Genomic DNA, 27,093 nt, shown 5'->3' on the forward strand with positions numbered 1-27,093 from the left:
ACCCTCTGCGTAAAGAAATACTTCCTGGTGTCTATCCTGAAATTGCTCTTTACAACCTTGAACCTATGTCCTTCTGTTCTACTGTCTTAGCACATCCATAGGCACATAGGAACATGGGAATTGCGAGACAAAATATACCAAGGTCCATCTAGTCCCCCTTCTACCACCCTGGTAGCCAGATTCTACAATAATGGAGACGTTGATAGTTATTAATTCTCTATAGATTAGTCTACAACATGGTGGAAGGCTTTGGGAACCTTAGATCCAAAGCTCCCTGGTTCTTCCATTCATATTACACTTACAAATACAATAATAATAATTATCCTTGCATTTGATATACCGCTTTTCATATCTTCTAGACGTCTCAAAGCACTTGATAGAATAGACGGTAAAATGAATTGACTGTATATTTGTGGGCGAAATGCGGCAGCCAATTGCGACAGCAGTGTCCCGCAAACAGTCGTAGATTGAAATGACCAATTTATTATTTTCTTTTTTTGAGGGATTATTATCAGGCATGTGGAGTAAGGAAACTTGCCCAAGGTTTCACCCTGAAAGGAATTGAACCCAGGTCTCTCACTCACAAAGTGAGTGCTCTAACCACTGAGCTACAGGGATCCACGAATACAAAGTTACAATACAAAATTTCATTTGTAAAGTGCCTTTCACGTCAGGAGGACGTCCCAAGGCGCTGAACAGTCAGGGTCATTAGGACCCGACTGAGGGTGGAGGGTTGGAATCAGGGAGGATGGAGGGCAGAGAGGGTAGGAGGGTCACTGAAGGCACTGTCAAAGAGAAGGGTATTGATGCATGCCTTGAAAGAGGCAACGGAGGGAACAAAGTAAAGGGAATGTGGGATGGAGTTCCAAAGGGATGGGGACAGAGAGGCTGAAGGCCTGATTGCGAATGGTGGGCTGGGCCAGGCAGGGAACTTGGAGCAGCCGGAGCCTCCTGAATGGAAAGAGTGGGCAGGTTTCTAAGGGGTTAGCAGGTCAGAGAGGTAGGAGGGGACAAGGCCATGGAGGCCCTTGAAGGTGAGGAAGAAGATTTTGAACTCGATCATCTGAGGGATGGGGAGCCAATGGAACCAGGCAAGGGTGGGTATGATGGGGCCTGGTGCCGAAGAGGACACGAACTGCAGAGCTCTGGATGATCTGCAACTTATGGAGGAAAAGTTGGGAAGGCCAACAAGCAGGGTTGAGCCTAGTGGTAATGAAGGCATGTATGAGGGTTTCAGCAGCCTGAGGGGTGAGACAGTGGTGGAATCGGGCAATATTGCGGAGGTTGGGGAAGGAAGAACGGGTCATGGCACCGATGTAGGGGAGAAGGGACAGTTGAAGGTCAAACAAGATGCCTAGGTTCCTGACTGGCTCGGTGAGGTGGAGTGTGCATCTATGGATGCTGATGCTGCCAGTGCTTGCGATGCGGAGATTCTGGCGCGAGCCAATCAGGAGGGCCTCGATCTTGCTGACTTTCAACTCTAAAAAGTTGGTTCTCATCCAGGACTTGATGTCTGACAGACATTCAGTCAGGACAGCAGTGGTCCTGGAGGCAAGGATGGAGGCAGAGAAATAGAGTTAGGTGTCATCTGCATACATGTGGAAGTTGACTCCATGTCTGCGGATGATGTCACCAAGAGGGAGCATTACAGATTGAAGAATAGAGGACCGAGGGCAGAGCCCTGAGGAACACCACACAATACGGTGCAGAAACTGGAGGAGAAACAGTTTGTGGATACAAAGTGGAGCCAGTGTCAGAGATAAGATCTGAACCATTCAAGGATAGAACCTTAAAGGTTAAGGTGAGAGGAGAGGTGGCAAGGGAAGATAGAGTGGTCCAAAGTGTCAAAGGTAGCAGATAGGTCGAGGAGGATGGAGAGACAGAGGGATCCCTGGTCAGAAATGGAGAGAAAGTCATTTGTCACAATTCTTTCAAGGACCTTGGAAAGGAAGGGGAGGTTTGAGATGGAACGGTAGTTTGTGAGCAGGGATGAGTCCAGGGATGATGACAGTAAGTAGGAACCCACTTGTTGGTCAATTGGCAGATTGCTTTCCTGTGGGTAATAATACCTCCACAATTATAATAATAATTTGGTCACTCAATCCACGTCTTTTGTGAGATACTGCTGTGGGCAATTGGCTGGCACGTTTCACCCGCAAAATACACAGTCACTACCTTTGACAGTGTATCCTGTGAAGAGCTTTGAGATGTCTCGAAGACATGGTAAGGCGCTGTATCAAATGCAAGGATTATTATTATATTCTGTGAAGCGCCTTGGGACGTCCTCTCGACGTGAAAGGCGCTATACAAATGTAATTTTGTTGTTGTTGTTGGACGTTTGTGGGACTTTGCTGTGCGCAAATTGGCTTCTGCATGTAATTTTGCTGTTGTTGTTAGATCTCTTTCAACAACAACAACAACAACAAGATTCCATTTATAGAGCGCCTTTCACGTCAGGAGGACGTCCCAAGGCGCTGCACAGTTGGGTCATGACCCGAGCAGGGGGGGAAATGGTCAGGGTGAGGGGAGGGAAGGGAGGGAGAGAGGAGGGGGGAAATGGTCAGGGTGAGGGAGGGAAGGGAGGGAGCGAGGAGGAGGAAGAGAGACGAGAGGGGAGCTGAAGGCACGGTCAAAGAGAAAGGTTTTGAGACCGGCCTTGAAGGAGGAAAGGGAGGAAGCAAGGCGAAGGCACTGGGGGATGGAGTTCCAGAGCCTGGGGGCTTTCAGCTTCTTACTTGTCAAGCTCTATTCCATCCAAGTCTCAGTTGGTAGCAGTCTTGCCTCTGAGTCAGAAGCTTGTGGGTTCACGCTCAACATTAGAACTTTGAACTCATAAGTCGAGGCTGACGCTCCAGTGCCGCCCTTTGGACTCCATGGTCTTGGTCCCTCCTACCTCTCCAACCTCCTAACCTCCACCACCCTGTTCACTTCCTCCGCTCGGCGGGCTCCAGCCTGCTTCACGTTCCCCGCCTTCCTCACCCCACTATTGGCTGTGGGCTTTCGGGCACTCTGCATCCACCCTCTGGAACTCAATCCCGCCATCCCTCCGTCTCGCCACCTCCCTCGCCACCAGGACTCACCTCAAGACCCTCTTCAACCGTGCTTTCGATCTCCCTACTTCCCCACCTGCCTTCCCCCCTCCCCTACCCCGACCCTCAGCTCGGGTCCAAAACTCTGTCCAGCGCCTTGGGACGTCCTCCCGACATGAAAGGTGCTATACAAATGTAATTTTGTTGTTGTTGTTGGACATTTGTGGGACTTTGCTGTGTGCAGATTGGCTGCCGCATTCACCTACAGAAATACACAGTCACTACACTTTACAGTAAATCCTATCAAGCACTTTGAGATCTCATGAGGTGGAAGATGCTGTATCAAATGCAAGGATTATTATTATAGAAGTCACTGAAATGTGTAGTGACTGTGTGCTTGTTTCCTGTGAGTTTATTTCCTCAGTCCTAGCACAAACTTCCTGAGGCACTCAATATTAATAGTGATTTTCGGCACATACTGCAAATTTAACCTCGACATTCATCTCCTCATCCGCCTTGTGTCACCTCCTGCCCTCTTTTGGCTATAAATTGGAGAAGGAGCTTGACTCAAGATGATCATAGAGGTTTCCACAGCTATTAAGAACCTTATTGATCCTCACATGGGCACTTATTAATAAAAAAAACCTTGCATTTGATACAGCACCTCACCAAATCATCAAAATGGATTAACACACTTCATAGGATTTACTGTTAAGTATAATGACAACCACAACAACAAAAAATTACATTTGTACAGAACGTATGGAGGACATCCCAAGGCGATGATTGTATATATTGTAGGTGCCTCATCCAGAGGAAAGCACCTCTGAGAATAATAATAATCCTTCTTTGATATAGCACCTTATGATGTCTTCAGGATGTCTCAAAGCGCATCACAGAATATACTGAAAAGTGAATAGTCTGTATATTGCGGGTGAAATAACACCAGCAGTGTTTACTTAGTAGCTTATTGGGGAGTAATGTGTGCGAAAACTAAATCCTCCCCTCAGTTACACAAGGTCAGTTTAAGGTAGTGACGCCAGTGGCCTGTGCAGTGTGACCTGCAAGAAAGCACAGCAGCCCAAAAGCCGTTCAGTGGCAACAGTTTATGAAAACAAATACGCGCCCCGGGCAGTAACACTTCCAAATAGATTGGGTTTCAAAAGCCCCTGGACATACTCAGGCAGTTGGACTGAGTTGTCAGGTGCAATTTGGATCATAAAAGATGTCAACACAAAGATTAATGAAGGCCATTTATTGGTATTTCAGGGTACAGAAAGATTAATGTTGGTTGATTGTTTGGTTGATTGGTTGGTATCGCTCTTGCCCCTGAGTCAGAAGGTTATGGGTTCAAGCCCCCATGTTGAGACTTTAAACTCACGTTGTCTGTAGGCTGATACCCCAGTGCAATGCTGGGGATGGGTTCATTTTCGAAGGTGCCATCCTTTGGTTGGGACTTTAAACTTGAGGTCCCATCTGCCCATTCAGGTGGTCATTAAAGATCCCCACAGCACTGTTTGAAAGGAGAAGGGAGTTGCTCGCAGTGTCCTGGCCAACAATCCCCCAAATAAAATTGATTGCTGACTTCATGCCTGTTTACAGGACATTGCTGTGTGCAAATTGGCTGCCGCATTCGCCTACAAGTACACAGTCACTATAGTTTGCAGTGAATCTTATGAAGATCAGGTTCGATTCCCTTAGGCAAGTTTCCTTACTCCACATTCTTTACCTCTGTTACCGCAATAAGTAGGAAATCAGTGTTAGTCGCTTGGCGGATTGATTGAGGGGGACAAACGAGGAGATGAGGAGAATTTTGAAGACTTGTGGGATGTTAAGATGTGGAGTCCATTTTCCCAGGATACACAGGCAGAATCAATAATGCTTTCACAAAAAAAATGTAGTCATTCAATCTATGACTGTTTATGGGCAGACATTGCTGTGCGCAATTAGCTGCCCCATTTTGCCCACAAAATTTACAGTCAATTCACTTGACAGTATATTCTGTGAAGTGCTTTGAGATGTCTCAATGAGGTGATAAGGTGATTAAATGCAAGGGTTATTATTATTATTATTATTATTATTAAGGGTTTCGAGACATCCTCCAGGCATGAAAGGGGATAGGTCATTTTTTGACCAAATTAAAAAAAGGACGGAAAATGAAGGGCAATGAACGCTGAGCTGTTACCAGTTCATTGCTCCCAATTTTGAATTCAACCTCAGTCAACTTCAGAAAGACAATCACTGAATACTTTAACAGGACCTCGAACCTTGAGCCTCTGAGCTCATGTTTTTCAATCACTTAAATGTTTTAAAAGCAGTTGGTGAAAACCCTCCAAAAAAAACAAAACTTGTTTGAAAATATGACTTTGGAAAGTGTCATTTTTCTCTAGCATTGTACTAAGATGATACCAGGGATGAGACATCTCACCAGATAGCAGAGACTAGAGGAACTGGGCCTGTTTACTTTGGAATGGAGTAAGCTGAGGGGAAACCTAATAGACGTCTTTAAAGGGGTTCTGAGAGGTTCTGTTAGAGGCCATAGGGAGAAATTATTTCCACTGGCCGGTGAGCGGAGACCAGAGTGAATCGATTTCAGATCGTTTGCAAGGGGACAAACGAGGAGATGAGGAGGATTTTGAAGACTTCTGGGATGTTAAGATGTGGAGTCCATTTTCCCAGGACACACAGCCAGAATCAATTGGGATACTTGGAGATACTTGGAAGTAAGGGTATTAAAATAATAATAATCCTTGCATTTGATATCACACCTTATCACGTGGTTGAGACATCTCAAAATGTTTCACAGGTTATACCATAAAGTGAATTGACTGTATATTTTTGTGAGTGAAACACGGCAGCCAATTGCGCACAGCAGTGTTCCACAAACAGTCGTAGATTGAGTGACCAAATTATCATTATTTATTTATTTCGCGAAGGGATTATTATTCCTGGAAAGGGATCCACCAATCGATTAACAACCAGGTTCCTACTTACTGCCAGGTGAACAGAAGTGCGGTAAGGTTTCAACTTGCCCAGGAATCTAACCTGGAAACCTGGATCCTCTCGCTTGAGAGGCGAATGCTCTAAACAATACACTGCAGGACTCCACAAGGGGAATGGAGAAAAGGTAGGGAGTTTGATTACAAGCTCTGGTAAGATCTAATAAACAGTTATAACAGGCTGGTAGGCTAAAGGCCTTCTCTTGTTTCCAAGTAAGACAAGTCGTACGATGGATAGTAAGATACCAAGTGTGGTTTAACTAATAATAAATAATAATAATCTTTACATTTAACACAATCTTTACATTCCACATCAGGAGGATCCTCAAAGCATTTCACAGGAAATATGAAGTATCACCAGAATATACTGTAAATTGAATTGACTATATATTTTGTGCGTGAAATATGGCAGCCAATTGCGCACAGCAGTGTCCCACTAATAGTTGTGGATTGAGTGATCAATTTATTATTTTTTTTAAGCAATTATTACCCCTGGAAAAGTGATCCGCCAGTCGACTAATAACCGGGTTCTTCTTACTGCTAAGTAAACAGAGGTGTGCGGAGTAAGGAAACTTGACTAACATTTTGCCCTGCCGGGGAACGAACCCAGATCTCTCGCTTTGCGAGACGCTCTAACCACTGAGCTACAGAACTCCAAGACAGCTTTGAGATATTTCAAAGACGTGATAAGTGGCTATATCAAATGTAAGGAATATTATTATATAAAATGCTTTGACCGATGATTCAAAGTGAAAAAGTAATAGTAATATAATAATAGTAATAAAGTAATAGAGTGATAGTAATATAGTAAAAGTCATACAGTAATAGTAATCACAATAATCCTTGCGTATGATATTGTGCCTTATTGCATTATCGAGGATTTAACTGTGAAGTGTAGTGACTTTGCATTGTGTAGGTGAACACGGCAGCCAATTTGCACACAGCAATATCATGCAAGCGGCCTTAAAATTAATGACCAGTTCTATTTTGGGGCAGTGGGAGGGGGGGTGAATTTGTCGGTCAGGATCCACAAAACTCCCTTCTCTTTTCAAATGATCTTTAACGTCCACCTGAACAGGCACAGACGGGTCCTCAGTTTGACGTCTCATCCGAATGACATTGAGACCGGTCTGTCTGTTCAATAGTTTGAAGTCCCACAGCTACGAACAGCTACTCGCTGTGATATTTACATTTGTTAATCCTCAGCCCGTCAGATCCTGAGTCTCGGAGCCTGAGTAGCAGAGGTTACAAGGATCCGTCTGGAAAAACCTAGGAACCCCGTCATGTCTGTGAGCAGCGGCATATATAACAGACAAAAAAACTGTCCTTAAATAAACTATCAAACATGATTTCAATCCGTTTACCTTTGATATTCAATTCCGCGCTCGCACATAATTGATTAGTTTCTCAAGTAACCTGATACTGTTATTGCATTGTGTGTGTGTTTTTAAAAGAAAAAGCGGTTAAAAGCGCCAGAATTCCTTGAGAAGAATTTTGAATACAAAGGTTCAGGATTAAGTGTCTTTTGGAAGGAAGTTATATCTAGTTTTCCCATGCTTGGAGTTTATATTTAAATTTTCAACGCAAATAAGCGAACACGATAACATTTTATACAATTTCCAACAATTGAGGGACACACAAAATGCATGGCTAATAATAATCCCTCCAAAAAACAAAACAATAATAAATTGGTCATTTTCAATCCACGACTGTTTGTGGGACACTGCTGTGCGCAATTGGCTGCCGCATTTTGCCCACAAATATACAGTCACGTTCACTTTACAGCATATTCTATGAAGCACTTTGAGACGTCGAGAAGACATGAAAAGCGCTATATCAAATGCAAGGATTATTATTATTATTATTATTATTACAAGTGCTTTGAGATGTGGTTCCTCATATAAAAAACATAATTTCTCCAATGTACTGTGTGCTCTGAGCTGTTGCTGTGTACTATAAGTGCTTAAGGAACTGAAGCCAGATAACAGGACTGCACCAAACCCTGATGCTCTTGGGAAACGTCCACATATAAATGTTAATACAGTAAACCTCAAAAAGTCGTATTAGTTGTGACTGTACATTTAATATGACTTATTCATAGAATGAGTTATGTGAACCATAGGAAATTCAATGGGCAGATGTGTGGCTTGGGACATCCTCCAGACATGAAAGGCATTACATAAATGTAAATTTGTGTTGTAAATTTGTATTACATTTGATATCGTGCCAGGAGGACGTTTCAAAGTGCTTCACAGAATATATTTTACCATGCAGTGTTTATTTTGTCGGCGATGCTGCAGTTGATTTGCACCCAGCAATCTCCTCATGAAATTAATGATCTATTTTATCTGTGGGATTGTTGGCCAGGACGCTGGGAGAAACTCCCTTCTCTTTTTGAATAGTGCAGCTGGATTCTTATCTGAAGAACAGCACCTCTTGATAATGCAGTGCTCCCCAGTATTACAGTGTCAGGCTAGACTTGTGAGATCAAAGTCCTGATGTGGGCTATGAATCATCTGACTTGGCGTGAGAGTGCTTCTCACTCTCTATTCTGAATGAACATACAATGCACAAGGCATCTTATGAGGTTTAAGGTTACAGCTGCCTTTGCACATGGGGTACTGATTTGTACAACAAGTATCCATTCTCTCTTCCAGGAAAAAATGCTGCCGAGGTTATAAATTTGTTCTTGGCCAATGCATCCCTGAAGGTAAGTGACGTAAAGAGCTTTGGGGAAAGAGGAAATACCTATAGGTTGATATAAGATGAAGCTTTAACTGTGTCTGTGCATAAATAACGCAAGCAAGTGGCAAATAATTTCCAGAGATGGACTTCTTTTGACTTTTAGCAATGGGGCGGGAGGAGAGGAAAGGAACAATATAGTATTCCTAAACACATTATTCCATTTCTTAATTAATGGCATTCCATATTCATGCCATGGTTTATCGTGCGGCTGAAAGTTCCAATTCTAAAACTGTCTTTAACTACATAAAAGCCATAGAACCATAGAAATTTACAGCACAAAAGAAGGTTCTGAAGCATTCCTGAAGGCAAGTGACACAACGAGCTTTGGGGGAGATAGCAATAGTTTAATACAGGATGAAGCTTTGTGTACTTGCAAAGAAAGATTTTGGATGGATGTTCCACTCCCAACCCCCACCCCTCCCCTTGCCTGCCCGTTCGCTGATATAAGCACAATAGCTTGATCCATGTATTGCCCATCTCTGGTTGCCCTGAGAAGGTATAGATGGTAACGGTTCCTTCTTGTTAAACCAACAACATTACAGCACAAAAAATGGCCATTCACACCAGTTAGTGCATGCTGGTATTTATACTGCACTGTGCCCCCACTCCCCACCCCTCCCTTCTCCTATACAACATCTTGCATCTATGTAGCACCCTTCACACAAGGTAGAGTCCCAGAGCTCTTACAATTCTTATAATTGACCCTCAACTGCTGCAATCCTTGCAGAGATGATGCTCCCACAATGGTGTTCAGTAACAGAGAACCAGAATTTTGATCCAGCAGCAACATGTCCAAGTCAGGGTGATGAGTGGCTTGGAGGAGAACCTGGAGTGTTGGTGTTCCCTTATGATAAGCCAGTAGCCTACTTCTGGTGTTGACCTCTTGGAGAATTTCTAACGGGATTCCTTTAAACCCCCATATTTCTTTAATCTTTTACACGGTCCAATCCGTCATTACTTCACTTACCACCAGTCAATTGATGGATTAAGCTCAGTAGATGTGAAGTTAAAATCCAACTTGAAAGTTGAATTTGAATCTGGTTTGCGTTCAAAAATAAAGGGAATTCTTTGAGAGAAATTGAATCCATACCAGGAGAATGGAGCCAAGTCTTCATACCTTGGAACCAAGCCAAAGAGGCGTAATTTTCCATGTTCAGAGTTAGTGCCTGGGAGACACAGATGTAACATAGTTACAAGAAGAGCCAAAGGTGAGCTTAGGAGAATTCTTTCCACACGGAGTTATTGGGATATGGAAATCTCTGCCAAGTTAGGTGCTAGATATAGACTCCATTTTTTACCCAGAGGGTAATTAATGACTGGAAAAGGTAGCCAGAAAGGGTGGTCGAGGCCAGGACATTGGACTTATTTAAAAATATCTCAACGCTGTGATGAGATGACAGTATGGCGGGTGTTCTGTAGGGATGAGAGCAGAAGGTCCGAAGGGCCTTCTTCCTCCAAACCGATCTTGTGATCTTCTGCGCTGTACGTTCTGTGTTGACCATTCAGTGGACTAACTCCTTGTCTTTCTCTGGATTGTAAACTTGCTCTAGATTACGATTTGTGTTCAGGAGCTCCTTGCGAGCAGCAGTGCACGGATAACTTTGGCAGAGTCCTGTGTACCTGCTACACTGGATACCATTTCGACCGGGAGAAGCACAGGAACAGGGACAAGCCATATTGTCTCGGTCAGTTGGCACCGACCCACACACAACCACGTGCATCAGTAAACAACAGAGCATGAACCACACATGAACTGAACACGCTCACAACTGCACTATCTGATATCCAGGGCAACAAGTCGTACTTATGCTGTGTGCAATTGGCTGCTGTGTTTCGTCCAAAAAATATAGAATCACTCCACTTTACAGTTTATTCTATGAAGCACTTTGAGACATCGCAAAGATGTGATAAGGCGCAATATAATAATAATAATCCTTGCATTTGATATAGTACTTTTCACATCCTCTAGACGTCTCAAAGCGCTTCACAGAATATGCTGTATATTTGTGGGCGAAACGTGGCAGCCAATTGCGCATAGCAGTATCCGACAAACAGTCATGGATTGAAAATGACCAATTTATTATTGTTTTGGTTTTTGGAGGGATTATTATTAGGCGTGTGGAGTAAGGAAAACTTGCCCAAGGTTTTGCCCTGCCTGGAATTGAACCCAGGTGCCTCGCTTGCAAGGCGAGTGCTCTAACCACTGAGCTACAGGACTCCAGGACTCCACAGGATATCAAATGCAAGGATTATTATCATTACTTATATACCACCTTTCGGTGTCAGCCTGACTCAGTTGGTAGCACGCTTACCATTGAGTCAGATGATTGTGGGTTCAAACCCCACGTCGGGATTTTGCACTCACGGAGTCCAGGCTGATGGAGTGCTGGGAGCGTCCTTGAAAGTGAGACCCCATCTGCCTGTTCATGTGGGAATGGTGCTATTCGAAAAGAGAAGGGAGTTTCTCTCTCCCAGAGTCTTGATCAACATATCACCCGAAATAAGATTGCCTGTTTGTGGAATGTTGCTGCGACCAAATTGTCGTTCGCCTATAAAATGCACAGTCACTACACTTTAGGGTGAATCCCATAAAGGTCCTTTGAAATGTCTCGACGGCGCAATAAATGCATTTTTTATTATGGAATTGTTATAACATTTTTAATCATTTGTCCGATAGATATTGATGAATGTACCAAAAGCAACGGGACCATATGCTCTCATGTCTGTTTGAACACCGTGGGGAGCTACCAATGTGTCTGCAAGGAAGGCTATTACCTCAAGGAGGATGGGAAAACATGCAGCAAGAGTGAAAGTGGTAGGTTATTCTCTGATTATGAGTTAGCATAATCGAGACTGATCACATCCAGGCTCAATTACACTAACTCCCTGCTTGTCAGTCTTACCAACTCTTCCCTCCACCAGTTACAGATTATTCAGAACTCTGCAGCTTGTGTTTAAGCGCTCCGGGATGCTACCCCGCGTGAGGCAAGTTGTTGCTTTTGTTTTGTTCTCTCCCGCACCAGGATCCATGACCCTATCGCCCCCATCCTCACCCAGCTCCACTGGTTCCACCTGCCCCCAGAGAATTGAGGTCAGAGTCCTCTTCCTTGTTTTGAAAGTCCTCCACGGCCTTGTTCCTCCCTACCTCCTTGACTTGCTAACTCCATACCGACCTGTCTGCTCCCTTCGTTCAGCTCTGGCATGCTCCATGTCCATCACTTGGCCTACCCCACCATTCACATTCTGCCTCTCTGCCCCCACCCTTTGGAACTCTATTCCCTTTACTTTGCTCCCTCCCTTGCCTCCTTCAAGGCTTGTCTCAAAACCATCCTCTTCCACTGCACCTTCAGTTAACCTTCTACCCCTACTCTCGCTGCCCTTCATACCTCCCGATCGCAAAGCCGAGCTCAGGTCTAAATCCTTGACTTTACAGCAGCTTGGGATGTCCTCCCGACATATAAGGTGCTACACAAATGTAATTTGTTGTTATTGTTGAATGGGAAAATACTATTGAAAACATTTAGATTTTCTATGAGACAACTCTCTGCAGTAGAGTTTAGGATCCAAGAAATTCCAACCCGCAGTAGGGCGAAGTGCAAAGCCCCAGTTTGGCTTGCTCACTGCCCGCTAGTCAGTCTCACGCTAAATGAAAACTAAGACTCCGCAACTAATCTCCTGCTCGGGCCACATTGATATTTCTCTTTATGAGGTGTTTACTTAACTCCCCTTAAAAATAATCTGCGGACTCTGCCTCTAATAGATCGTACATATCGTGCACACAAAATATACAGTCAATTGACTTTACGTATATTCTGTGAAGTGCTTCGAGATGTCTCAACGACGTGATAAGGGGCTATATCAAATGCAAGGATGTTATCATTATATTATTACATGTCAGCCTGGCTCAGTTAGCACACTCACCTCTAAGTTTGGAGGTTGTGCGTTCAAGCCTCACGTTAGGTTTGACTGCATAGTCTAGGCTGACACTGTAATACGGTGTTGGGGGGATCATTGCATTGTCGGAGGTGCCATCCTTCGGATGAGATGATAAGCCAAGATCCTGTCTGCTTGATAAAGTGGACGTTAAGAACCCCATGGAGCTGTTCGAAGGAGAAGGGAGGTTTTCACAAGAAAATTTTGGGCCAATATCCCAGATAAATTGGTCATTCACTTTATGCTTGTTTGTGTGAAAATTAGCTGCTCTGTTCGCTAACAAATACACAGTCACAACATTATACGGGAAACTCTGTGAATCTCTTTGAGATGTTTCAGCATTACTGTATCAAATGCAAATGATTATGATAATCATTATTACAGTAGCAGACCATGGTCAACTTCCAGTCATCAAATTGTTACTGACATCACTTCCTACGTGCTATTCCTGGGAAGTGCACAGGAAGTGGCATCATCAGTGACTTGATGACCTGGAAGTCAACCAGTATTTTAGGGAGGTAAGCCATGTGGGCAGTGACTGGCGGCCATGTCCTCCCCTCAGACTGACTCTGGAAGCTCAGGGTTACTGTATATCTTGTGTGCTGTATTAAAGAATTTGGCACCATTTTGTCTCTACCCCTTCCCAAACAATGATTGATTTTGGAATGCTGCTACTCAACATTTGTTGACCCAACCTGGAGCTGCCTTGATTTCCCAATATCAATCCTTCTTCATCAGAAGATAAACACATGTAGGGTTCTTGCTCCTGGTCCCAATCCAGGATTTCCAAGCCTGGGAAGGATTTATGTCAGGAGAGGATAGAATTAGACCAAATTGTAATTCCACATGCTTTCTGCTCCCCCACCCCAACTCCCCCACCCCCACCCCACCACAGCCACCCTCCCTCTCCCATCTCCAAACTCCCTACCCACAATCAAACAGCTTGATAAGGATCACTGTCTAGGTTCACACAAAACAGCTCCTCGGAATCAGATGTTGTTTGGAATCTGTGGAAACTGATCCCATCTTGAGTCAGTACACCCAGGAAGAAGGGCGGGAAATAAACATGGGGGGAGAGAGAGAAGGAAATAGAGAGAGAAATAATTACACTGGGGAGGGGAGAGAGAGAGAGAGAATCAATATACTTGGGGAGGGAGGAACAAGGCGATAAATGTGGAGAATGAGGAGATAATGTAGAGAGAGGGTGAGAGAAAGAGAACAAAAACATTGAGAGAGAGTGTGAGAAGGAATCAGAAAGTGAGAAACAAATAAACTTGGGGAGAGAGGGATCAACTTGAGGAGAGAGAAAGGGATGAACTTGCAGAAAAAGAGATAAGTGAATAAACGTGGGAGGAAAGAGAAGGAGATGAAGGGAAAAGCAACTAGAGAGAGAAGGGGTTAACCCTAGAGAGATAGATATAGAGGAATAAATTTGTGGAGAGAGAGAGAAGCAGTTAGAGAGGAAAATATAAAGTTAGAGAGAAGAGGATAAACTTAGGGGAGAGAAAGAGAGATAATAAACTTGGGTGGAGAGAGAATGAATGAGATGGAGGAAAAAGGAGGTAGAAAGAGAAGGGGATAACCCTTGAAAGAGGTAGAGGGGAATACATTTGTGGAGAGAGAAACAGTTAGAAGGGAAAAGATGAAGTTAAAGAGAAGATAAACTCAAGGAGAGAGCAAGAGAGGGACGAAATTACAGAAAACAAATCTGAAGCAGGCATGTTGTGGGGTGATATTTATGTCTTGCCCATTGAAAACTCAAGACTGATCACACAGTGTGAGTTGCGATAGGATATAAGGAAGCTTTAAGAAAGCTGTTCCCTGGGTTTTAAGGACTGGGGTGACACCACTATCCATTTCTTTTTCAGAGCTACAGCCAGGAAGTTCCAGGAAGCTAGAATGGTAAGTGGCCATTCAGCTTATCCTCCGACACTAACCAGGCTGTAGTTAATGAGCCCGAATGGGGAATCATTCATAATAATAATAATCCTTGCATTTGATATAGACCTTTATCACTTCGTTCAGACGTCTCAAAGTGCTTCACAGAATATACTGTATACTGTATACTTTGTGGGCGAAATGCAGCAGCCAATTGTGCACAGCAGTGTCCCCGCAAACAGTCATGGATTGAGTGACCAATTGTTTTGTTTTTGGGAGGGATTATTAGCCCGGAAAGCGATCCGCCGATTGATTAATCACTGGGTTCCTACTTATTGCTAGGTAAACAGAGGCGTGTGGAGTAAGGAAACTTGCCTAAGGTTTCATCCCGCCTGTATACGCCAATGCACCACTCTCAGTGTGTTAATTGTTCACCTTCCCCTCATCCATTACAACAATAATATTCCTTGTATTCGATACAGATCCTCATCATGCTGCTGAGACATCTCAAAGTGCTTCACAGGATTTACTGGAAAGTGAAGTGACCATGGATTTTATGGGTGAACAGAGCGGTCAATTTGGGCACATCAGTGTCTTATACCATTAATCACAAACAGCCATGAAGTGAACAACCAATCTTTTTTCCAGGGTTGGGGGAGGTGAATTGACACCAGGACACCGGTGGAAACTCCTTCTCTTTTCATAAAGGCCACGGGATCTTTAACCGCCACAGGGAGACACAGCATATATTTCTTTTTTAGTCTGTAATTTCTTTTTGATGGCTTTTAAACACAAACGATCAGGAAAAGAGATTAACATGAGACAATTTGACTTCCCAATTCTAGCCAGCCAGTACATCAAGTCAGACAACATCCTGAAAACTGGCACTTGCTCCACAACCTGCGAAGATTTCCAACAGATCAAGCAGACCGTAATGCAGTTGAAACAAAAGGTAAAAACTGGTTACGAAGATGGTCGTTCACACAATGTGAGCACCTGGATGGGTCAATTTGTTTATTGTGTAGAAGCTGCTGCTAACACAGAAACCACACTCTTAAATAAGGAGCTAAGACCAGACCACTTGCTAACAATGCTCCAAATCAAATTGGTCATCGTTTCATGGCTGTTTGTGGGACATTACTATGCGCAACTGTGCTGCCACATTTGCCTACAAATACGCAGTCACTCTATTTCGCAGTAACTCCTGTTAAGCACTTAGAGATGTGACTAGGTCCTAAACTAAATGCAAGAATTATTAAGAAAGTTAACCCAGAAAATACTTTTGGATGCTTTCGGAGACGTTTAGATGATGAGGACATAGGTGTACAGTCACAATGGAAAACAAGAAGTTGTCTTTACCCAGAGGGGAATTAATCACTGGAACAGAGTGTCAGAAGTTGAAGCCACAACACTGGGACTGATTTAAATAGCAGCTTGATGCTGTGATGGGAGGACGATAGGGTGGGTGTTCTGGAGGCAGGAGATCAGATAGGTTGAAGGCTTTTCTTCTTCCAAGCTGCTCTTGTGACTGTTGAGCCGAATGACCTATTTCTGTGCTGTATCACTGTATGTAACTATTACATATCCTCTTGCATGTCCTGAGGATTGTACTTTGCATCTCCCCACTCCTAATATGTGCCAACACAACACATTGCCCTAAGACTGGTTGGGCCCTGAATTCCTTCCAATAAAGGGTTGCATCCAGGTCAGCTAAGCATTTTACCATATTAACACAGATGTCATAAGGCGCAGGAAGTTGAAGCGCAGAAGGGGGCCATTTGGCCCTTTGTGACCGTGGTTCCCCCACGTACAATGGAGTCTGTACTCAAGTCATGAATGTGGAATGTAGCTCCACACAATAGCTCCAGTCTACAGACATTTGCCCGTAATTTGACTTTTAAATGCAGTGATTTAAAAGAAATTGTATTATCCATCTGTGATGTGACCTGTTGCATTTCCTCCAAACTTGAACTTGAACGAGTGGGGGTGGGGGTGAGGAGGCATTGGTGGTGGGGGCGCGGGGGAGGGGGTTAGAGGATTATTTTCCTTTAATTCCAAAGATGGATCAATAACAAAGACATGTTCAATTGCAAGGAATTTGTTTCAAAACGAATAAGATCGAATTTCTCCAAGCTAGTTCTCGGCGACATCGAACCTATGGCTTGGGAGTTTGACCAGAGTAAAGTAGATTTGACAACTACCTGTTGCCCTACGTCACTGGTGGCCAATCATTTTGGTCGCCAACAAAATAAATTTTCTCGATTGAATATTTCTTGATCTATGCTGTAAATCAAGAAATATTCAATCAACAAAATCAAGAAATATTCAGTCAACAAATAAGTGGAAACAAACTATTGATTGAACACGGACACATCCTGGACTCAAGGAAATGTTCCACGGGCCACTTCTTGACAGCCCAGTGAGCCACTTCTGGCCTGTGGGCCATAGGTTGGCCACCATTATTCTGCACCATTATTTATTCCACAACATATAAAGTTTATTTTATAGTATATTCTGTGAAGCACTTCAAGACGTCTTTCAGATGGTAGGGAGGTGACCTTCACCCCCTAGCACCTCCCTATCTCTCCGACCTCCTCACTCCCCAATCCACCACCCAGCGCCTTCGCTTGACTGGCACCGGCCTCCTGCTCATCCCTCACACCCTCCGCCCCACCATTAGAGGTCGTGCTTTCAGCCACTACTCCCTGAAAGTCTAGAACACTCTTCCTCAATACCTCTCTCTTGACCCTCTCTCCCCTTTCTCAAGTCTTGCCTGAAAACTTTCTCTTTCAACAGTATTAACAGTCACCTTCACCCACCCCCACGGCTCAGAGTCAGGCTCCACCACTGTTAAGTGCTCTGAGACGCTACCCTGAGTGGGGGTCATATATATATATATATATAGAACATATATATAAAGTGCAAGTTATTGTTGTCTTGAAGATGTGATAAGGCACAATAACAAAGGCAAGGATTATTATTATAAAGTACTATGCAATTGCAAGATGTTGAAGTAACCTTGAATTCCATTTCACTCAGATCACTTTACTGCCCAACAATGTTGGCAATATTGGCAAGCAGCTGTCAAATAGAGAGAAGTTACTTGCGTCCACAGTTACAGTTCTGGAATTCCAGGATCACCTGGGCCCCCAGGGCCTCCAGGTAAGGAACAACTTGGCTGCATTGATAGAATTTTTGCCCTTGGCTCGGAAGGTCATGAGTTCAAGCCCCACGTTGGGATTTGAGACTCGCACTTTAGCCTGACACTTGAGCAATGCAAGGGGAGCAACGAGTAGTATAAAGTATTGTCCTTCAAATCAAGGTGTTTCTCCCCACCTCCCCTTTTATGTGGTGGGTGTTAAAGATCCTGTGGCCTATTTCACAAGGAAGGGAGTTACTCCAAATGTTCTGGACATCAAACCCCAGAGAAAATTGGTCATTCATGTCACGGCTGTTTGTGGCACACTGCTGTGGGGAAATTGGCTGCCACATTCACCTACAAATATTCAGTCACTACACTTTGCAATAAACCCTGTGAAGCACTTTGAGTCATTTGACGATGTGACAATGCGATAAGGCAAGGATTATTATTATTATTATGGAAATCATTGATAATATAATGAATTATTATCATAATAATCATTACACTTAGTATAGCACCTTTTAAGTCAGGAGGATGTCTAAAAGCATTCCGCGGGATATACTCTGAAGTGCAGGATTGTGTGGGCAAAACTCTTATTATAAAGAGTATGCAAACAAGACTGAGAGGTGTCAGAGGAGATTGTTGGAGGTGTCATCCTTCGGATGAGATATCAAACCGAGGTCCTGTCTACCTGTTCAGGTGGATATTGAAAATCCCATGGCATTATTCAAAATAAGAAGGGTATATCTCCCGGTGTCCTGGCCAACAATCCCCCAAATAAAATTGGTCATTCACTTCACGACTGTTTGTGGGAGATTGCTGTGCACAAATTGGCTGCCGTATTCGCCCACAAATACATAGTCACCCCACTTCACGTCCTCCTGACGTTAAAGGCGTTATACCAAATGCCAGGATTATTATTATTATTAATGAAATCAAGGGTAGTCCAGAGAGTTAGTTGTTCTTGGGTCATAACCCTAACTTAATCCATTATGAAGAGCTAAAATTGATTTCTGTTTTGTCTACAAGGCAACTGGTCAGACAAAATACACCCATAGGAAATATCAGAGGAAATATGGGAGGCTCTGGCTAATACATCAGGAGCTCTGCGATCATTACACTGACCACTGGTGGAGAGCAAGTGTTAGCCCATATAACCCACATTGCCCAGTGAGCCAATGTCTAGAGCATTCAAATTAAGAGAGTAGCAAATGAGCACATGGAGAGGTTAGGAGAACTATTGTTAAGGTTATGTAATGCCCAGCTGGGAGTGGTGGTTAAGGCAGAACCCATAGTAGTTTTCAAAAGGGACCTAGATAAACAATGAAAAGGAATTAGCGTCAGTAGTATAAAGAAAAGATAGGTAAATTAAACTAAAGGATTGCTCTTAAAAGAGCCTGCACAGACATAATGGGCCAACTTTCCTTCTGTCCTATAAATTTAGTGATAATAATAATAATCCTTGCATTTGATGTAGCGCCTTATCACGTCTTCAAGACATCTCAAAGCGCTTCAGGATATACCGTAAAGTGAATTTGACTGTATACTTTTGTGGCATCTGACTGGGCGGATATTCCTGTCATCTGTTGAGAGGTATTAGTTTTGCATCTTGTTTTTTCCTGGCAGCTGACTGCCTCCTATTAATAACATGACCTTTGGTTTGAATGTGAGGAATGTGGTGAGATGATCTTGCTGAAATGCTCTGTTTGGCATCTATTTTACACATCGCAGCGAGAGTTACTAATAGTTTTCTCTGACTCTCTGCAGGTCTGTCAGGACCTAAAGGAAACCCAGGCCCAAGGGGACCACCAGGAGCTCCAGGGCAACCAGGTTCCAGAGGGTTAATGGGGCCCGTAGGCCCTTCACCTGATATATCTCACATCAAGAAGGGAAGGCGAGGGCCAGTGGTCAGTATCCGTTCTCCAAATCAGCTTAACTTTCCTGAAATTACACTCACTGTCCAACTTGAGTGAGTTTCCTCCCCACCTCACCCCCAATTCTTTGTCAATGTCGTTCAGTCAATAGAGCTCTCGCCTCTGGGTTCAAGACCCAGAAGGTTCTGGGTTCAAGACCCATTGGAGTCAAGACTTTGAGGGGATAATAATCCTTTCCCCAAAAAAATTTGGTCAATCAGTCCATGACTATTTGCAGGGACACTGCTGTGCACAATTGGCTGGCCCTTTTCATCCATAAAATTCAGTCAATCCACTTTACAGTATATCCTGTGAAGCGCTTTGAGACATCTCAATTACATGATAAGGCTGGCTCAAGAATTATTATCATTTATTTATTATTTGGGCTAACATTGCAGACAATATCAGTGCTGCGTTGTTGGAGGAATGCAGGTTTCCTTAGGAAGAGATGTTATGCCTGTTCAGTTGTTTAGGTGGATGTTAATGATCCCATATTTAACAATTCTCCAGTTGTTCACTTCATGTTTGTCTATGTGCAAATTGGCAAATGACCGCAGTCACTACACTTTACAGGAATTGCTGTGAAGCATTTCTGGCACTTTGATGCGATAGGCACTACATCAAATGCATCTGATATACACATTAATTACAATTCGCAGTATTTGCAAAATGTATTAGAAGGTGTATGAGGCAGCCAATTTCTGCGCAGTAATGTCCCACAAACAGCCGAGAAGTGAATGACTAATTTTATCTGGGGGATTGTGAGCCAGGACACCGGGCAAAACTCTCTTTTCGAACAGCGCCACAGGATCTTTGGCATCTAGCTGAACAGGCAGACAGTATCTTGATTTGACATATCATTCCAAGGAGAGTACCTCTGACAATGCAATGCACTGCACTGGAGGGTCAACCTAATGATAGCCTGCGTGATTATCACCAGTGATAATTATCACAGAGCGCAACTCATTTTTCACCCGGAATACCGAGGAGGGTTCACTTTTAATAATAATGATACTAATAATCCTTGCATTTGATATAGCCCCTTATCATGTTGTTGAGACATCTCAAAGTGCTTCACAAACTATACTGTAATGTGAAATAACTATATTTTGTGGGCAAAACATGGTTATGTGGGGTCAATTTCTTCTACATGTATGCGGATGATACCCAACAATGTTTCTCTGCCTCTACGATCGACTCCAGGACCACTGCTGTCCTAACAGATTGTCTGTCAGACATTAAGTCCTAGATGAGAGCTTGCTTTCTGCAGTTGAATGTCAACAAGACCGCTCTCTAGATTGGAATCCGTCAGCGTCTACACACTTCAGGCATCACCTTCCAGGAATACACACTCCACCTCACTGAGCCAATCCGGAATCTTGACGTCTTGTTTGAACCTCAACTGTCCTTTTTCTCCCACATCCGTGCTATGATCCACTCTGCCTTTCCCCACCTCCATAAGATTGCCCGGCTCCGCCACTGCCTCACACTTCTGGACGCCGAAACCCTTATTCATATATTCATCACAGCTGGACTCGACTACCCCAACTCCATGCTTGTGGGCCTTCCCAACTCTTCCGTGTTTCCTGCAGATCATCTAGAACTCTGCAGCTCATGTCCTCTCCTGCATCAGGCTCTGTGACCCCATCATCTCCACCCTCGCCCGGCTCCACTGGCTCCCCATCCTTCAGGCGATAGAGTTCAAAATCCTCATCCTCGTCTTCAAGGCCCTCCATGGCCTTGCTTCTTCCTATCTCTCGACCTGCTGACCCCTTATCAATCAGTCAGCTCCCTCCTCTCTGCAGGTTCTGGCCTGCTCTATGTCCCCTGCTCGACTCACCCCACCATCAGCAGTCGGGTCTTCAGCCTCCCCCACCCTTTGGAACTCTATCCCACATTCCCTCTCCTCACTCTCTCCCTTGCCTATCAAGGCACATCTCGACCCTCCTCTTTGACCCACCCTTTCTGGACTCCACCCTCCCTGATCCCAACCACCCCACCATGTTCGGATCCAATCCCTGACTGTCCAGTGCCTTGGGACACCTTTAAGGCCATCCATGGCCTTGCTCCCTCCTACTCTCTGACCTGCTTACTCCCTACCAACCTGCCCGCCCCCTCCGTTCATCAGGCTCCGGCCTGCTCCATGTCTCCCGCCTGACCCGCCCTTCACCTTGCTTCCTCCCTCACATCCTTCAAGGCCGGTCTCAAGACCCTTCCCTTCGACCGTGCCTTTGGTCTCCCTCCCACCTCTCTGCCTTCTCTCACCCCTACACCACCAACATCTGACTGTTCAGCGCCTTGGGACATCCTCCCGACATGAAAGGCGCTCTATAAATGTAGTTTTGTTGTTGTTGTTGTTGTGACATCCTCCCGATGTGAAAGGCGTCTTACAAATGTAATTTTGTATTGTCTTGTAATATACTCTGTGAAGCGCTTTGAGACATCTGGACGAAGTGATAAGGTGTTATCACTTTGAAAGGCTCCGGCCTTCTGCATGTCCCTCGGGCCCTCCAATCCACGCTTTCAGCCACTACGCCCCAAAACTCTGGGGCACTCTTCCTCTATCCGTGTGCCTTTGCCCAACTTCAGGTCACCCATGAAGACTTTCCAATTCGACCGTGCCTATGGTCACCTACCCCTCCCCCAGGCTTGATGTTGTGCACCAACATTGTCAAGAGCTTTGGGATGATACCCTGTGTGAGGGGCGCTATATAAATGCAATTTGTTGTTGATTATTATTATTACTGTCCCTGTGAAGCCCTCCGAGACGTTATGCGAATGGTGCTATATAAATGCATGTTTCCATACCACAGTGATTCTGCACTTCTCACTGTGTGTTACATTTATTGTAGGGGTCGCCTGGGTCATCTGGAAGAGCTGGAGCCAAGGTATGTTTTTAATTTTCATTCATTATTTATTTAGAATTTGTTTCCACTAGAGAAGAGACGGTTAAGAGGGGACCTGATAGAGGTGTTTTAAATTCTAAAAGGGTTTGATAAGGTGCGACGGTTCTCACCCCTATTATAATTCGGAGGAATAATTCCTCTAAAATAAGTAAAAAATAATTTGGTCACTCAATCCACTACTATTTGTGGGACAATAACGAGCGCAATTTGCTGCCGCGTTTCGCCCACTAAACACACAGTCACTACACTTTACAGTATATCCCGTGAAGCCAGTCGGGAACCTAGGTGTCTTGTTTGACCCTCAAATGTCTTTTCTCCCCCACATTCAAGCCATGATCCGCTCTGCCTTCCCTCATCTCCGTAACATCGCCAACTCCGCCACTGCCTCACCCCTCAGGCAACTGAAACTCTTGTTCATGCCTTCATCACCTCCAGGCTCGACTATGCAAATGTCCTGCTTGTCGGCCTTCCCAACTCCTCCCTCCACAGCTGCAAATAACCCAGAACTCTGCAGCCCGTGTTCTCTCACCAAACTCCGTGACCCCATCTTCCCCACTCTCGCCCGACTCCACTGGCTCCCTATCCTTCAGAGGATCCAGTTCAAGATCCTGGTCCTCACATACAAAGCCCTCCATGGCCTCGCCCCACCCTACCTCTACGACCTCCTAACCCCCTATCAACTCACCCGTTCTCTCTGCTCAGCTGGCTCTGGCCTGCTCCTCGTCCCCCGAGTGGGAGAGCCTTCAGCCATTCTGCCGCCAACCTCTGGAATTCCATCCCCCAATCACTCCGCCTCGCCCCCTCCTTAGCCTCCTTCAAGTCCCTCCTCTTCGACTATGCCATCGGCCACTCCCCTTCCCCTTCCCTCCCTTTCCCCCCCGACCCCAGCTCAGGTCTGAAATGCTGTACTCTGTCCAGCGCCTTGGGACGTCCTCCCGACATGAAAGGCGCTATACAAATGTAATCTTGTTGTTGTTGTTGAAGCATTTTGAGATGTTTCGAAGACATGATAAGACTATATCAAATGCAAGGATTATTATTATTATTATACCTGCGTTATGACAAAGCGTTCAGTGTACAATACAATACAAAATTACATTTGTAAAGTGCCTTTCACGTCGAGAGGACGTCCCAAAGCACTGAACAGTCAGGGATTAGGCGGCCTCTTTATCAGTCCCTTCTCTGTATCGTGCAAGTTTCCTCTCTGAATGAAACTTCATTAATGAGAATATACATATGACGATGGGTGCGTTATTGCACAACAAGGGGATCAACGTCCTTCGCACTACCAGACAGCTGACTTCAGCAATAACCTACTCGTGTTGCCTCCCTCCCTCCTTGATCTTTACAGACAATCAAGAAACAATGTAGAAAAAACTCAATGGTGTTTTATTGGTCCTCAACCCTATGACTAACTTCCACTACCCAGAACATGATATTTGTCACAACATTAAGGAACAGAAAATACCCTGATACTACACTATGACACTAGCAGCTTTACCCAAAGTTAGTGGTTAGAGCACTCGCCTTGTAAGCGAGAGGATCTGGATTTGATTCGCAGCAGGGTGAGATATAGGGCAAGTTTCCTTACTCCACATGCCTCTGTTTACCTAGCAGTAAGTAGGAATCCAGTTGTTAGTCGATTAACGGATTGCTTTTCCGGGGGTAATAATTTCTTCAAAATAAATTTAAAAGTAATTGACGTAATCCAAGACTGTTTGTGGGACACTGCTGTGCGCAATTGGATGCCGCATTTTGCCTACAAAATCTAAAGTTAATTCTCTTTACAATATATTCTGTGAAGCCCCCCAGTGCCTTGGGACGTCCTCCCAACATCAAAGGCGCTATACAAATGTAATTTTGTTGTTGTTGTTGTTGTTGTCTAGAAGATGTGATAAAGGCACTATATCAAATGGATTATTATTATTATATAACAAGCTAAAACCATTGATTTTCATCACTTTGTTTTCCAGGGAGAGCAGGGGGCTACTGGACCAAGAGGACCACCTGTAAGGACCTATTTGCCCTTTCACTTGCGGTGACCTCGATCAGCAGTGTGAGATGTGGTGGTGCCTGTGGTCAGAGCTCAGACCAGTCAAAGGCACTTTGGGAACTAAAAACAAGAGTTTTATTTGCACAATAGATGAAAATTGGCCATCAGCAGAAGAATAATAGCAAAAAGCGAAACAGTCCACAAAGCCAAGTGTGATATGTAACGTGTAACATGAGCCAAATGCCATATAACCTGTGTAAAGTGCTCCTTTGACGTGCCATTGCCTCAATCCTGCGGTTACTATCTCTCCCAACCCCACAGTTGATATCTCTCGCCCACCCCACACACCCACAAACCCACCCCCCGCACACACACACACATACACACACACAGTTGGTATCCCCCACCCTATGCACGGAGGCCAGTTCTCTTTAAATAGAGCTCCTGCCTCCAATTACCTCATTGACCTTGACAATTACATCTTAACATTCCACTGTTTATTTAATTAACAGGATTGTTTCCATTTCCCCTCGTGCCCCTGCCCACCCCCCCACCCCACCCACCCTAACGCACACACACTGAAATATTTGTGAATAATTCCAGCTGTCTTCTCTCTCATATCACCAGTATCCATTGTAAAAATGCAATTTCAGTCTATTTTAATATTCTATCATGTTTATTGCTTCAGCCTTCCATCCCTTGCTTATTTTTCCACTATGTGAAAAAATTTCCAAGGAAAGTGGTTTGAAAATGTGGTCTTTTTTGGCCAGCTGGGTGTCTGCCATATACGGAAACCCATCGCCATGCTTAAGATTATCCAAACCAAGCTGAGATTTCCATGCAGCCCACCTACACATGGAAATTCCAGAGATAGATTTATGGAATGGAATGCACACTCTCTCCCTGGAGAGACGCATCCTGATTACCTAATCCTAGAAAGTATTGGGCAGAGGTTGGCAAGAGCCAAGGCTTGAGGACCCCAGAGTGTGCTGGGGTAACTGCTGGAGTCTAATCAGAATCTAATCCATTGATATGGCAAAGAAAAATCAACATCAACTTTGCCATGATTTCCATCTCAGAGTCTCTCCAATTTGTTCCCTCCCTCACCCTCATTCAAGGTCTGTCTCAATACCTACCTCTTAGACCACGTATCGTTTGGTCAACTTTCTCCTCTCCACTCGCCTCAGCTCCCACCAGCATCTCAGATGCCAAACCAGAAATGTTGAGCCTGATGTCCTCCCGATGTGAAAGCAATACAGTAAAACTCACATAAATCTGATCTATATAAATCATTTAAGTCGTATATCTGCCCAAGTATCATTCTGGAGTTTATATTCTATGCAAGTTTGATATAACTCATATTTTGCAGAAGTCATATTAAATGTATGGTCCCAACTGATACAACTTATGTGAGGTTTACTGTATAAATATAAATTTGTCTTTCAGGGTCCACCGGGTTCCTTTGACTTCTTGCTCTTGATGCTGGCAGACATCAGGAACGACATTGCCGAGCTTCAGGAGAAGGTGCTTGGACCCGGGAATCACGCCACAGGAGAGGGATTCCCAGTTCCCAAGCAGGACCTGAGGGAAGGCCAAAGCTATGACATTCCTGACTGGGGCTCGGGGGAAGACTACAGGCACAGGGGCAACCCAAGGGGACTCCGGAAAAGAACTTCCACATGAAATTTACCACACTTTACCAAAACTGAACCGCCAGTCCTTTCCACTAGGATCGGGCTCTAGAGATGGGACCAGTGAGGATGTGAGATATATTGCACTGCTGATGTAGAATTTTATTTCTTTGTCAGTCTCTTTTTTTAAAAAAGTATATACTTTATCAAACGTAATATTTGAGATAAATCCTAGAGTCTTAAGAGAGTCCTGTCACAACACAATTTTAAAAAGGTCATTTTTCTGAGTGAAAGTGTGTAGTACTGAGAGCTGTTGTTTCCACATTCCGCATTGAGTGTGTGTGTGTGTGTGTGTGTTGGGTGGTGGGGGAGAGAGCAGGAGGAGATACGAAGGGGATTAAGGGTTCATATGCATATTTTGTCCTTCGATAATAATGCGTCATAATAATTTGTTTCCACTGGGAAATCTTTCAAAATGTCCGTTGTTTATTCACTCCTCTGTGTTTAGAAATTGTCACCTTTGTTTCGTTTCATAAATGGATAGAAAGCCTTCATGTTTCTCAAAGTCTTTTTGCCCCAGAAAAACATTGTCTTAAAATTCAACAGGATTTTGCGAATGTCTCTGATTCAACAACATCAGCTTGCGATTATACAGCTCTCTTCATATCTTGGAGAACCGAAAGTACTTTGGCAGTGTTTCTATAGTACAGTAAATCTCACATAAGTCATATCAGTTGGGACCATACTTTTCATTCGACTTATGCAAAGTATGAGTTATGTGAAACTTATAAATAATTGGAAATTAACGTTGGGCATATGCACCTCTTGAGTGATAATGTACAACTTACACAGATCTCAGATTTACACAGCTTTCCTGTATCTGTATCCTTTTGTTGGTGAGGTGCTCTTCCTTCTCAGTCCCAT

General features: G+C 44.2%; 1 protein-coding gene across 1 annotated transcript in view; it reads left to right on the forward strand.

Moving 5' to 3' along the window:
* ccbe1 (collagen and calcium binding EGF domains 1) overlaps window positions 1-26,719 on the forward strand; it is a 126,993-nt gene extending 100,274 nt beyond the window's left edge. The window contains 10 exon segments of the mRNA XM_007903104.2: window positions 8,686-8,738; window positions 10,324-10,458; window positions 11,451-11,588; window positions 15,430-15,536; window positions 17,624-17,690; window positions 17,693-17,746; window positions 19,494-19,633; window positions 22,492-22,527; window positions 24,519-24,554; window positions 25,985-26,719. Coding sequence (XP_007901295.2) covers window positions 8,686-8,738; window positions 10,324-10,458; window positions 11,451-11,588; window positions 15,430-15,536; window positions 17,624-17,690; window positions 17,693-17,746; window positions 19,494-19,633; window positions 22,492-22,527; window positions 24,519-24,554; window positions 25,985-26,221 — 1,003 coding nt within the window. The 3' untranslated portion in view covers window positions 26,222-26,719.
* Window positions 26,720-27,093: the final 374 nt, after the last annotated feature.

Source organism: Callorhinchus milii, unplaced genomic scaffold, assembly GCF_018977255.1.
Source record: "Callorhinchus milii isolate IMCB2004 unplaced genomic scaffold, IMCB_Cmil_1.0 Scaffold1, whole genome shotgun sequence".
Lineage (NCBI taxonomy): Eukaryota > Metazoa > Chordata > Chondrichthyes > Chimaeriformes > Callorhinchidae > Callorhinchus > Callorhinchus milii.